The 14,995-nt window shown below is 44.3% G+C and overlaps 1 protein-coding gene across 2 annotated transcripts in view; it reads left to right on the top strand.

The window, feature by feature from the left end:
* LOC109903896 (kinesin-like protein KIF13B) overlaps positions 1 to 14,995 on the top strand; it is an 87,664-nt gene that overhangs the window by 26,517 nt on the left and 46,152 nt on the right. For both annotated transcript variants that reach the window (XM_031788331.1, XM_020500907.2), the window contains exons 4-6: positions 13,905 to 13,917; positions 14,251 to 14,311; positions 14,815 to 14,907. In XM_031788331.1, coding sequence (XP_031644191.1) covers positions 13,905 to 13,917; positions 14,251 to 14,311; positions 14,815 to 14,907 — 167 coding nt within the window. The remainder of the gene's footprint in view (positions 1 to 13,904; positions 13,918 to 14,250; positions 14,312 to 14,814; positions 14,908 to 14,995) is intronic.

The following is a 14,995-nucleotide window of genomic DNA, read 5'->3' as shown; positions in this document are numbered from 1 at the left end:
TTGAGCCAATCAGTTGTGTTGTGAGAAGGTAGGGTTGGTATACAGAAGATAGCCCTATTTGGTAAAAGACCAAGTCCATATTATGGCAAGAACAGCTCAAATAAGCAAAGAGAAACGACAGTCCATCATTACTTTAACATGAAAAGAGGTTGACATGAAGGCAGTCAGTATGGAACATTTCAAGCGCTATGATGAAGCTGGTCCTCATGAGGACAGCCACAGGAAAGGAAGACCCAGAGTTACCTCTGCTGCAGAGGATAAGTTCATTAGAGTTACCTGCCACAGAAATTGCAGCCCAAATGAATGCTTCACAGAGATCAAGTAACAGACACATCTCAACATCAACTGTTAAGAAGAGACTGTGAATCAGGCCTTCATGGTTGAATTGCTGCAAAGAATCCACTACAAAAGGACACCAATAAGAAGAACTTGCTTGGGCCAAGAAACACAAGCAATGTACATTAGACCGGTGGAAATCTGTACTTGTCTAAAATGATTGATTTTTGGTTCCAACTGCCGTGTCTTTGTGAGACGCAGAATAGGTGAACGGATGATCTCCGCATGTGTGGTTCAGGCCGTGGAGGTGGTGTGGGGGTGCTTTGCCGGTGACACTCAGTGATTTATTTTGAATTCAAGGTACAATTAACCAGCATGGCTACCACTGCAGCGATAAGCCATCCCATCTGGTTTGCGCTTAGTGGGACTACTATTTGTTTTTCAACAGGACAATGACCCAACACACCTCCAGGCTGTGTGATGGTTATTTGACCAAGAAGTAGAGTGATGGAGTGCTGCATCAGATGACCTGGCCTCCACAATCACCCGACCTCAACCCAATTGAGATGGTTTGGGATGAATTGGACCACAGAGTGAAGGAAAAGCAGCCAACAAGTGCTCAGCATATGTGGAAACTCCTTCAAGACTGTTGGAAAAGTTGAGAGAATGCCAAGAGTGTGCTAAGCTGTAATCAAGGCAAAGAAAGGGTGGCTACTTTGAAGAATCTAAAATATAAAAATAAAGAAAAACCCTTGAATGAGTAGGCATGTCAAAACTTTTGACTGGTACTGTATGTCTAGCCTAGCTGGTTGTCACAGCTCTGCCAATGGGAGTAAACAAACACACGCACACACACAGCAACTTGGATGGAACCATTAACAATGGTCCCAGCCCGTATCAGACAACCTTTTTTCCACCCCACATATCATCATCCATAAGGCCATAATGTTTTATGGGTGCAGGTGTTGTGCCTTGCTGGCATGCTGCTAAGCTGACTTGAGCAGATGTCCTCTACCCTCAGTACCCAGACTCGGGCAGGCTGAGACAACATGTCAGTCTGCTGCTGCTGCAGCAGCTTGCTGGAGCCAGGCCTGGCTGGGAGGTGGGAATACCAGGGGATGAGATGAGCAAGCTAGTGGGGCGAGGGTAGGTTGGTGGTGGAGTGGAGGGTGGTGGGGTGAGGGCTGGGAAGCAGCTGCCAAATACTTCCACTTTCCGACCATCCATCCATCCATCCATCGCCCACGCCTTCCTCCCTCCCTCCGTGGCTATCAGAGTTAAGCCCAGGGTTGGAGCAAAAACCTATTCAAACAGGGTTTGAGAGCCCTGATATGGTCTCTTTATAGAATTCACCTGAACCTAGTACTGTCTAGTGTTTCCCCTACCTAACCATCCATATAGGCGTGGTAGTCCACCTTACTGTATAATGTTTTTAGGCTCTGGTCATGTGTTGGTGTTGTGGGCATTGGGCTGGAGGGAGCAGTCACTGCTGGGACGAGGTCAAAGTAACTCTAGCTAGGCTACATTGTTTAGGAAGGGAGTGGGCAGGGCCAACGGGTGATGTGTCTGTGTGTGTTGAAGAAGTAGGACCCTATAAAATCTGCTTTGTGGAAAACGTGGACTGAATCATGGAATCTAGACATAAAAACAGAATTCAACAATATTAAAAAATGTATTAAACTTAATTGGAAATCAACCAAATGTAATGAACTTATTAGAAAATACCTTTTCCCAAGTTATTCATAAGACATTAACAAAATGCATCAGTGATTTGTATTTTCCTTCAACTTTCTGAAACGGTATAGGAATGCCCCTGTCTGTGATGGTCCGTGCCTATGTCTACACTTTGTGGAGCTGTTAGCGATAATGCTAATGATAACGGTCTGCTGGTAGATGGAAGGGCTTTCCCAAAAACCTTCTAAATAAAATGTTAACTACAAAGTAGAGGTCGACTGATTTAATCGGCATAGCCGATTTCAAGTTTTCATAACAATCGGTAATCTGCATTTTTGGACGCCGATTACATTGCAATCTACGAGGAGACTGCGTGCAGGCTGACCACCTGTTACGCGAGTGCAGCAAGGAGCAAAGGTAAGTTGCTAGCTAGCATTAAACTTATCTTATAAAAAACAATCAATCTTAACATAATCACTAGTTAACTACACATGGTTGATGATATTACTAGTTTAACTAGCTTGTCCTGCGTTGCATATAATCAATACGGTGCCTGTTAATTTATCATCGAATCATAGCTTACTTCGCCAAACGGGTGATGATTTAACAAGCAGATTTGCGGGGGAAAAAAGCACAGACGTTGCACCAATGTGTACCTAACCATTAACATCAATGCCTTTCTTAAAATCAATACACAAGTATATTTTTTTATACCTGCATATTTAGTTAATATTGCCTGCTAACATGAATTTATTTTAACTAGGGAAATTGTGTCACTTCTCTTGTATTCTGTGCAAGCAGAGTCAGGGTATATGCAGCAGTTTGGGCCACCTGGCTCGTTGCGAACTGCGTGAAGACCATTTCTTCCTCCATAATAAAGACCGTAATTAATTTGCCAGAATTTTACATAATTACGACATAACATTGAAGGTTGTGCAATGTAACAGCAATATTTAGACTTAAGGATGCCGCCCGTTAGATAAAATCCGGAACAGTTCCGTTTTGTTTTTCGAAATTATAGTTTCCCGATTTTACCATATTAATGACCTAAGGCTCATATTTCTGTGTGTAAATTATAACTAAGTCTATCATTTGATATTTGATAGAGCAGTCTGACTGAGCGATGGTAGGCAGCACCAGGCTTGTAAGCATTCATTCAAACAGCACTTTCGTGCGTTTGCCAACACCTTTTTGCTATGCTTCAAACATTGTGCTGTTTATGACTTCAAGCCTATCAACTCTCGAGATTAGGCTGGCAATACTATAGTGCCTATAAGAACATCCAATAGTCAAAGGTATATGAAATACAAATGGTATAGAGAGAAATAGTCCTATAATAACTACAACATAAAACTTCTTAACTGGGAATATTGAAAGAATGTTAAAAGGAACCACCAGCTTTCATATGTTCTCATGTTCTGAGCAAGGAACTTAAACGTTAAGCTTTTTTACATGGCAAAATTACAATGGAAAAATAAAATATAATTTTTTTATTGCACCGGATATTGCACTTTTACTTTCTTCTCCAACACTGTGTTTTTGTATTATTTAAACCAATGTTTCATTATTTATTTTATTTATGTAATTATATTAAGTTAAAATAAGTGTTCATTCAGTATTGTTGTAATTGTCATTATTACAACTAGATATTAAAAACAATTGGCCGATTAACCGGTATCGTTTTTTTTTTTTGGGGTCCTCCAATAATCGGTATCAGTATTGGCGTTTAAATCATAATCGGTTGACCTCTACTACAAAGTAGCCTATGCCTACCTGGCAGAATATTAGGATTATTTGCATCAATCCAGTGTCAATGTTTTTAGCTAAGTGCAATCACATGTGCACTACAGAAATCAAATCCAAATCTAATTTATTTATATAGCCCTTCTTACATCAGCTGATATCTCAAAGTGCTGTACAGAAACCCAGCCTAAAACCCCAAATGGCAAGCAATGCAGGTGTAGAAGCACGGTGGCTAGGAAAAACTCCATAGAAAGGCCAAAACCTAGGAAGAAACCCTTGAAAGGAACCAGGCTATGAGGGGTGGCCAGTCCTCTTCTGGCTGTGCCGGGTGGAGATTATAACAGAACATGGCCAAATGTTCATAAATGACCAGCATGGTCAAATAATTATAATCACAGTAGTTGTCGAGGGTGCAACAGGTTAGCACCTGAGGAGTAAATGTCAGTTGGCTTTTCATAGCCAATCATTGAGAGTATCTCTACCGCTCCTGCTGTCTCTAGAGAGTTGAAAACAGCAGGTCTGGGACAGGTAGCACGTCCGGTGAACAGGTCAGGATTCCATAGCCGCAGGCAGAACAGTTGAAACTGGAGCAGCAGCACGGCCAGGTGGACTGGGGACAGCAAGGAGTCATCATGCCAGGTAGTCCTGAGGCATGGTCCTAGGGCTCTGGTCCTTCGAGAGAGAGAGAGAATTAGAGAGAGCATACTTAAATTCACACAGGACACCGGATTAGACAGGAGAAATACTCCAGATATAAGAGACTGACCCTAGCCCCCCAGACAACTAAACTACTGCAGCATAAATACAGGAGACTGAGACAGGAGGGGTCAGGAGACACTGTGGCCCCATCCAATGATACCCCCGGACAGGGCCAAACAGGCAGGATATAACCCCACCCACTTTGCCAAAGCACAGCCCCCACACCACTAGAAGGATATCTTCAATCACAGAGGGAGCTCTGAGCAGATTATTTGTTGCGATTGCAAACATAATAAAATTGTGGTCCGATTATGAGTGAGTCACGGATTATGAGGAAAAACATTAAGATCCACAACATTTATTCCATGGGACAAAACTAGGTCCAGAGTATGACTGTGGCAGTGAGTAGATGCGGAGACATGTTGGACAAAACCCACTGAGTCGATGATGGCTCCGAAAGCATTTTGGAGTGGGTCTGTGGACCTTTCCATGTGAATATTAAAGTCACCAAAAATTAGAATATTATCTGCTATGACAACAAGGTCCGATAGGAATTCAGGGAACTCAGTGAGGAACGCTGTATATGGCCCAGGAGGCCTGTAAACAGTAGCTATAAAAAGTGATTGAGTAGGCTGCATAGATTTCATGACTAGAAGCTCAAAAGACGAAAATGTTTTTATTTTTTGTAAATTGAAATTTGCTATCGTAAATCTTAGCAACACCTCCACCTTTGCGGGATGCTCAGGGGATATGGTCACTAGTGTAACCAGTAGGTGAGGCCTAATTTAATACAGTAAATTCATCAGGCTTAAGCCATGTTTCAGTCAGGGCAGTCACATCAAGAATATGATCAGTGATTAGTTCATTGACTATAACTGCCTTGGAAGTGAGGGATCTAACATTAAGTAGTCCTATTTTGAGATGTGAGGTATCACAATCTCTTTCAATAATGGCAGGAATGGAGGGGGTCTTTATTCTAGTGAGATTGCCAAGGTGAACACCGTCATGTTTATTTTTGCCCAACCTAGGTCGAGGCACAGACACGGTCTCAATGGGGATAGCTGAGCTGACTACACTGACTGCTAGTGGCAGGCTCCACTAAGCTGGCAGGCTGGCTAACAGCCTGCTGCCTGGCCTGCACCCGGTTTCATTGTTGAGCTAGGGGAGTTAGAGCCCTGACTATGTTCGTAGATAAGATGAGAGCACCCCTCCAGCTAGGATGGAGTCCGTCATTCCTCAACAGTGTTTGTGGGTGAGACCCAGAAAGAGGGCCAATTATCTACAAATTCTATATTTTGGGAGGGTCAGAAAACAGTTTTCAACCAGCGATTGAGTTGTGAGACTCTGCTGTAGAGCTCATCACCCCCTAACTGGGAGGGGGGCCAGAGACAATTACTCGATGGCAACACATCTTTCTAGCTGATTTACATGCTGAACCCTAGTCATTGGGTGACCTCTGACTGTTTCATCCTAACATCGTTGGTTAACAATATCCCTATACTCACCAGTTTTAGCTTTAGCCAGCACCATCTTCAGATTAGCCTTAAAGTCGGTAGCCCTGCCCCCTGGTTAACAGTGTATGATCGCTGGATGATTTGTTTTAAGTCTAATACTGCGGGTAATGGAGTCGCCAATGACTAGGGTTTTCAATTTGTCAGAGCTAATGGTGGGAGGCTTCGGCGTCTCAAACCCCGTAACGGGAGGAGTAGAGACCAGAGAAGGCTCGGCCTCTGACTCCGACTCGCTACTTAATGGGGAGAACCGGTTGAAAGTTTGTCGGCTGAATGAGCGACACCGATTGAGCATTCCTACAGCATTTCCCTTCAGAAGCCATGAGAAAGTTGTCCGGCTGCGGGGACTGTGCCAGGGGATTTATATTACTATCTGTACTTAATGGTGGCACAGACGCTGTTTCATTATTTCCTACACTGAAATTACCGTTGCCTAACGATTGCGTCTGAAGCTGGGCTTGCGGCACAGCCATCCTCGCCCTAAGGCGATCATTCTCCTGTATATTATGAGTACAGCGACTGAAATTAGAAGGCATCATGTTAATGTTACTACTTAGCTTCGGCTGGTGGAGGTCCTGACGAATCATGTCCAGATAAAGCGTCCGGTGTGAAAAAGTTGAATGAAAAAAAGTGGAGTGATGAGAAAAACTAAAAATATAAATGGTAATAAAAGAGTAAAAACCGTAAAGTTGTCAGGTAGTAAAGTAAGGTTAGCAACAAAAATGCACAGCAGCACGTAAACAACTCTGCAAGTTGTGACTGGAAATGACACGTCCAAAACACCGCTAACCAAGCAAAGGTCTCTGGCTGGTATGCACTTGCGTTAAAGGTAACTTCACCCAAAATGTTTAAATGTCTTCAATTTTCCCACACCTCAAAAGTGGTCTCCTGATGTCGTTTAGGCATTGTTGTGGACTTAGAACTAGGCTTGGGCGGTATCCAGATTGTTATCCCTTCATACCGACCTTGTGCCTCATCAGGTTATTCTGTAAACCCCACTAACCTGAAGGTTAGCAATGCTAACAAGTATATTTAAAATCTCATAGAGAATCCTAACTAAATTTAAAAAAAAATGTATTTCACCTTTATTTAACCAGGTAGGCCAGTTGAGAACACCTTTATTTAACCAGGTAGGCCAGTTGAGAACACATTTATTTAACCAGGTAGACTAGTTGAGAACAAGTTCTCATTTACAACTGCTTTGCCTTATCTGGCCAAAGCAGTTCGACACATACAACACAGAGTTACACATGGAGTAAACAAACATACATTCAATAATACAGTAGAAAAAGTCTATATACAGCATGTGCAAATGAGGCAATAAATCGGCCATGGTGGTGAAGTAATTACAATATAGCAATTAAACACGAATGGTAGATGTGCAGAAGATGAATGTGCAAGTAGAGATACTGGGGTGCAAAGGAGCAAGATAAATAAATAAATACAGTATGGGGATGAGGAAGTTGGATGGGCTATTTACAGATGGGTAGTGATCTGTGAGTTGCTGACAGCTGGTGTTTAAAGCTAGTGAGGGAGATATGAGTCTCCAGCTTCTGTGATTTTTGCAGTTCATTCCAGTAATTGGCAGCAGAGAACTGGAAGGAAAGGCGGCCAAAGGAAGAATTGGCTTTGGGGGTGACCAGTGAGATGTACCTGCTGGAGCGCGTGCTACGGGTGGGTGCTTCTATGGTGACCAGTGAGCTAAGATAAGGCGGGGCTTTACCTAGCAGAGACTTGTAGATGACCCGGAGTCAGTGGGTTTGGCGACGAGTATGAATCGAGGGCCAGTGGTGGTCGCAGTGGTGGGTAGTATATGGGGCTTTGGTGACAAAACGGATGGCACTGTGATAGACTGCATCCAATTTTTTGAGTAGAGTGTTGGAGGCTATTTTGTTAATGACATCCCCGAAATCGAGGATCGGTAGGATGTTCAGTTTTACGAGGTTATGTTTGGCAGCATGAGTGAAGGATGCTTTGTTGCGAAATACGAAGCCGATTCTAGATTTCATTTTGGATTGGAGATGCTTAATGTGAGTCTGGAAGGAGAGTTTACAGTCTAACCAGACACCTAGGTATTTGTAGTTGTCCACATATTCTAAGTCAGAACCGTCCAGAGTAGTGATGCTGGACGGGCGGGCAGGTGCGGGCAGCAATCGGTTGAAGAGCATGCGTTTAGTTTTACTTGCATTTAAGAGCAGTTGGAGGCCACGGAAGGAGAGTTGTATGGCATTGAAGCTCGTTTGGAGGTTAGTTAACACAGTGTCTAAAGCAAGGCCAGAGGTGTACAGAATGGTGTCGTCTGCGTAGAGGAGGATCAGAGAATCACCAGCAGCAAGAGCGACATCATTGATGTATACAGAGAAGAGAGTCGGCCCAAGAACTGAACCCTGTGGCACCCCCCTAGAGACTGCCAGAGATCCGGACAACAGGCCCTCCGATATCTGACACACTGAACTCTATTAGAGAAGTAGTTGGTGAACCAGGCGAGGCAATCATTTGAGAAAGCAAGGCTGTTGAGTCTGCCGATAAGAATGTGGTGATTGACAGAGTTCAAAGCCTTGGCCAGGTCGATGAATACGGCTGCACAGTAATGTCTCTTATCAATGGCGGTTATGATATCGTTTAGGACCTTGAGGTGCACCCATGACCTGCTCTGAAACCAGATTGCATAGAGGAAAAGGTACGGTGGGATTCGAAATGGTCGGTAATCTGTTTGTTAACTTGGCTTTCGAGAAGACCCCTTTGAAAGGCAGGGTAGGATAGATATTGGTCTGTAGCAGTTTGGGTCTAGAGTGTCTCCCCCTTTGAAGAGAGGATGACCGCGGCAGCTTTCCAATCTATGCGAATCTCAGACAATACGAAAGAGAGGCCGAACAGGCTAGTAATAGGGGTTGCAACAATTTCGGCAGATCATTTTAGAACGAGAGGGCCCAGATTGTCTAGCCCGGCTGATTTGTTGGGATCCAGATTTTGCAGCTCTTTCAGAACATCAGCTATCTGGGTTTGGATGAAGGAGAAATGGGGGAGGCTTGGGCGAGTTGCTGTGGAGGGTGCAGGGCTGTTGACCGTCTATAGGGGTAGCCAGGTGGAAAGCATGGCCAGCCGTAGAACATTTTTAATTCTTAATTATAGTGGATTTATCAGTGGTGACAGTGTTTCCTAGTCTCAGTGCAGTGAGCAGCTGGGAGGAGGTGCTCTTATTCTCCATGGACTTTAGTGTCCCAGAACTTTTTTGAGTTTGTGCAACAGGATGCAAATTTCTCCTTGAAAAAGCTAGCCTTAGCTTTCCTAACTGCCTGTGTATATTGGTTCCTAACTTCCCTGAAAAGTTGCATGTCACGGGGGCTATTCGATGCTAATGCAGAATGCCACAGGATGTTTTTGTGCTGGTCAAGGGCAGTCAGGTCTGGAGTGAACCAAGGGCTATATCTGTTTCTGGTTCTACATTTTTTGAATGGGGCATGCTTATTTAAGATGGTGAGGAAGGCACTTTTAAAGAATAACCAGGCATCCTCTACTGACGGGATGAGGTCAATATCCTTCCAGGATACGGGCAGGTCAATTAGAAAGGCCTGCTCGCTGAAGTGTTTTAGGGAGCGTTTGACAGTGATGAGAGGTGATCGTTTGACCCGTTACGGATTCATGCAATGAGGCAGTGATCTCTGAGATTTTGGTTGAAAACAGCAGAGGTGTATTTGGAGGGCAAGTTGGTTAGGATGATATGTATAAGGGTGCCCGTGTTTACAGATTTGGGGTTGTACCTGGTGGGTTCATTGATAATTTGTGTGAGATTGAGGGTATCAAACTTAGATTGTAGGATGGCCGGGGTGTTAACCTCTCTGGGATATGTGGGACGCTCTCTAAGGTCAGGGCAAACAAAGACATAAACGGAACGAGTTCCACAGAAATGTGACTAACAGAAATGGAATAATGTGTCCTTGAGCAAAGGGGGGGTCAAAATCAAAAGTAACAGTCAATATCTGGTGTGGCCACCAGCTGCATTAAGTACTGCAGTGCATCTCCTCCTCATGGACTGCACCAGATTTGCCAGTTCTTGCTGTGAGATGTTACCCCACTCTTCCACCAAGGCACCTGCAAGTTCCCGGACATTTCTGGGGGGAATGGCCCTCGCCCTCACCCTCCGATCCAACAGGTCCCAGATGTGCTCAATGGGATTGAGATCCGGGCTCTTCTCTGGCCAGGGCAGAACACTGACATTCCTGTCCTGCAGGAAATCACACACAGAACGAGCAGTATGGCTGGTGGCATTGTCATGCTGGAGGGTCATGTCAGGATGAGCCTGCAGGAAGGGTACAACATGAGGGAGGAGGATGTCTACCTGTACCGCACAGCGCTGAGATTGCCATGCAATGACAACAAGCTCAGCCCGATGATGCTGTGACACACCGCCCCAGACCATGACGGACCCTCCACCTCCAAATCTATCCCGCTCCAGAGTCCAGGCCTTGGTGTAATGCTCATTCCTTCATCGATAAACGCGAATCCGAACATCATCCCTGGTGAGACAAAACCACGACTTGTCAGTGAAGACAAGCCTCTCTCAGCCTATTGCGGACAGTCTGAGCACTGATGGAGGGATTGTGTGTTTCTGGTGTAACTCGGGCAGTTGTTGTTGCCATCCTGTACCTGTCCCGCATGTGTAATGTTCGGATGTACAAATCCTGTGCAGGTGTTGTTACACGTGGTCTGCCACTGCGAGGACGATCAGCTGTCCGTCTTGTCTCCCTGTAGCGCTGTCTTAGGCGTCTCACAGTACGGACATTGTAATTTATTGCCCTGGCCACATCTGCAGTCCTCATGCCTCCTTGCAGCATGCTTAAGGAATGTTCACGCAGATGAGCATGGACCCTGGGCATCTTTCTTTTGGTGTTTTTGAGAGTCAGTAGAAATGCCTCTTTAGTGTCTAAGGTCTTCGTAACTGTGACCTTAATTGCCTACCGTCTGTAAGCTGTTAGTGTCTTAATGGGGGCGGCAGGGTAGCCTAGTGGTTAGAGCGTTGGACTAGTAACCGAAAGGTTGCAAGTTCAAATCCCCGAGCTGACAAGGTACAAATCTGTCGTTCTGCCCCTGAACAGGCAGTTAACCCACTGTTCCTAGGCTGTCATTGAAAATTAAGAATTTGTTCTTAACTGACTTGCCTAGTAAAATAAAGGTATACATTTTTTTTTTTTAAAGACTGTTCCACCGGTGCATGTTCATTAATTGTTTATGGCTCATTGAACAAACATGGGAAACAGTGTTTAAACCCTTTACAATGAATATTTTTTACGAATGATCTTTGAAAGACAGGGTCCTGAAAAAGGGACGTGTCTCTTTTTGCTGAGTTTATTATACAGCAAGGTGCTTGAGCCATGAGGGGATTCTTGCTGTTACCAAGCAAAACTTGATTTTGGAAGAAGCCTTTACTGCTTTACCAAGACATTGCAACTAGGCCTAGAGCATAGTTCTGACTATGTCTGCCTGGTGCCTGAACTGCCTATACTGTACCCCTCCCCTCTCTCTTTGTCCCTCGCTAGCTCGCTATGAAAGATGTTCTTAATGTTTGATTAGTTGCCGTACTCAAGAGAACTCCTCCGTTCCAAAAATTGGAGTCGAGCCTGGAAGTCGACGTGCGAGGAATCAAATATTTTGGAGTCGACTCTCCATTACATTGTCGTTAACAGTTGGACAAATGTCAGCGAAAGTTAAATGAGTTAAATGAGAAGGAAATGTAAACTTTGCGAGGTAGAATTGAGGTACAGTAATGGTAGTACAGGTGCAATGCTTAACTATATGAAAGGGAGCAACCTTGAGACCCACCACACCATTGCTAGCAGCAGCTCGGCTGCATTGTGAATTCACATGGAATTGTATGAATTTTTCTTATAGTTTGAACGGAAAATTCAACATGAACATAAATAGTATATTTGTCACATCCCTAGTCAGCATAGTTTCCGATAGATGCACTGGTCTTGATCCTAAACTCTGATTGGCTATGCTGGTCCAGTCCCTGAAGCCTGATTTGGCTATGCTGGCCCAGTCACTAAAGCATGATTGGCTATCCTGGTCCCATCCTGGAGGTCATGTCCACCACCCAGCACGGTCTACTCATGGGCCTGTGAGATGGAGGCCCAACCCGCTGACATGTTAACTAGTACCCCAGGGGTCTCTAATCTTCCCCGCAGTTTCTGGAGATGTGATGCTCACACACACCTACACACACATGCACTCTCTGCCTGTGGCGCTGCTTGTTATACAGTTGAGCTGATCCCTTACGACAAGCCCAGCCCCAGGTCACTGGAACAGCCTGCGGCCATATTTATTCCTATCTCTCTCTCTGTCTTTGTGCCAGCCAGCTCTCCTCTGTTGTCACTAACATTGCTGCATATGCTCCAGTGGGTCTCTGTGTGTGTGTGTGTGTGTGTGTGGTGTGTGTGTGTGTGTGTGTGTGTGTGTGTGTGTGTGTGTGACTCCATGTCATGATGTGTGCTCTCGCACATGGCAATTTTATTTCAGATATGAACTGTGTGTGTACTGTTGCTGTGTAATCTATTATTAAACTAATTTACTAATGGACAACCAGTGTGTGGGAATTTCAAAGGACACACAAAATGTCTGAAAAAGTGTGTGTGCAAATACGTGTGTCATGCATGCTCTCTGAGGGGAGCCCGTGTGTTTGTGTTAGAGAGTAACATCCCCAGTATTTTGTGAATGCGGTGTAGAAACTGAGTGTCTCCTTGTCTTTCTCCCACTGCCTGTGTGTTGGAGTGTAATGTTTATATAGGTCATTGTGTTCATTCAGTGCTGTGTAAAGCTTCTGCTCAGCCACAGGGTAGATAAGGGAGTCCTTAAATGCATATTTACCCTGCTGCTCGGCTCAACTCTCCCTCTCTTGTCATTATGTGAATCTCCGATTCTCTCTCTCCCCCTTTCCCTCTATCTCTCCCTCCTCCATCCTCTCCTCTGCCATTGAGTGATGTTCTCTCTGTTTGTGTTCAGGTCCACTGAACAAAGTCCAACTGATGACATGGATCAAGAGCGGGGCTTTGTGTCATATAGACCCTCCCTCTCTCACTCTCTCTCAGTGTTGTTCGCACAGGGAGCCGGGAGCCAGGAACCCCCCCCCCCCCCATGATATAGCCTATGGGGTTGGAAACAGTAATGAAACATTGTCATAAACAAGGGTTTATCAACTCCAGGCCTCGGCAGCCACAGGGTTGAACATTTTAGAGAGAGAGAGAGAGTGTGAAAGACTGAGAGAAGGGGAGAGGGAGCAGGAAGAGTGGAAGCTTGCGTGCATTCCTGTGAATAGGTTCATGTTAGCTTTATTACCCATGCATCCTGTCTCAGACAAATAGCAAAACAACGCTAATATGAATACTAACTACTGTATCCTCCATTATCTGTAGCTCATCATTGAGATAGACCAGCAGTCTTTCTTTTCTTGACTTATCTAGTGATGATCACATCACTGATAGTAGGATGTAATCTGAATACACATCATTATACTCAAACTATGCTTCTTAAGATCACAAGTGGTCCTCTTAAAATGAGCAGGGTTATTGACTGAGAATAATCTCAAAGCCCTCACCAAACTGTGTGTACCCGTAACGCAGTGCCAGAAGAATTCATTTTTAGACCTGTCTCAGAAAATCCTGTTACAGTGTGTGATTGTCTGTCTCGGGGTGCACTACAGTACATCAGGGCCAGTGTCCACAAAGTACCTCAGAGTAGGAGTGCTGATATAGGATCAGGTTTTCTGCTTGGATCATAATTAATAATATTATATGGACATGGAGGACCTGATCCTAGATCAGCACTCCTACTCAGACTCTTTGAGAATACGGGTCTAGTAATTCCAGGTGTTTGTTTACATGGTGTCTGAGACATGATGCTTTAGTCTAAATGTCCCCCTTTTCTTTCTTTCTTTCTTTCTTTCTTTCTTTCTTTCTCTACCTCTACCCATGTGGCCATCCTGTGACCTCGTGTGAACTTCATCAGGAATCAGACCAAGGTAAGTCCAGTACTGTGACTGGCTGCTATTACTATTGATTGTGTTAATGGTTTGGTTTGGCAATGCTGTTTATGTCTCTGTGTTTACATTCTAGCTACGCTGTATTCATGCGTTTTATAAAGCAATCATTGTACTTTTATGTTGACATGTACACACACGGTTCATTTGTATGCCATGTTTATCATTGCCAGTGCTCAACAAGAAACACCCAACGGGCCAAACTGGTTGAAATGACACTGTAACAATGCCATTCTAACTCATCATTCCAATATGTTTTGCCTGTTTTAAATCAGTTCTAAACTGTTTTGTTTCATTCTATGTCTTGTCCCTCAGACCTTTGCCTACGACTACTGTTTCTGGTCCATGGACGAGTCGGAAAAGGACAAGTTTGCGGGTCAGTTTTCATTTTCCTCACGTTAGCCCCTCCTCACTTCCCTTCCTTCCCTCTTCTTCCTCCACCTCGTGTATCTAGAGGTGTCCCTGTGAGCACAAGATGTTGAAAGGACATTGAAACAGTGTATTTTTGGTTGAAAAGACATTGAAACAGTCTTTTCAACGTCTTTTGCTCAATGGGATAGGTCTGTTCAGGTGGTTTTTAGGTATTTTTTCAAACATTTGTCTATACGGTGACTAAGGAATTAGGATCCCACCTGAATTCTCTGTCATTTACTCGCTTGGATGAATCTGTAGGTGATTGTTTCTCGCACTGTTCATGGCTACGGTCTGAAGGTCCTATTTTAAATTAACATTCATAGCTTGTAGCTTATTTTGTAATTGTCTGTGTGCTCCAGATCATTTTCTAAAGCACCCCTAAAGGGATCAATGAATTATTTTTGTACTGTTTTATATTGTATAATAATGTGTGGTGTTGTAACGTTGCCTGGTGGTTGTCTCCAGGTCAGGACGTGGTGTTCCAGTGCCTTGGGGAGAGTCTTTTGCACAACGCTTTCCAGGGCTACAATGCCTGCATCTTCGCCTATGGACAGACGGGTATGTTTTTACATTATGGGAGAATCTGAATTGCGTTTCCTTTATTACTTGCGGCCTCTCTCCTCGCCTCCTTCTCCAAACCCATTGG

This window comes from Oncorhynchus kisutch, linkage group LG14 (assembly GCF_002021735.2).
Source record: "Oncorhynchus kisutch isolate 150728-3 linkage group LG14, Okis_V2, whole genome shotgun sequence".
Taxonomy (NCBI): domain Eukaryota; kingdom Metazoa; phylum Chordata; class Actinopteri; order Salmoniformes; family Salmonidae; genus Oncorhynchus; species Oncorhynchus kisutch.
The sequence above is the reverse complement of the archived record's forward strand: the minus strand, read 5'-3'. Positions and strand labels throughout refer to the sequence as shown.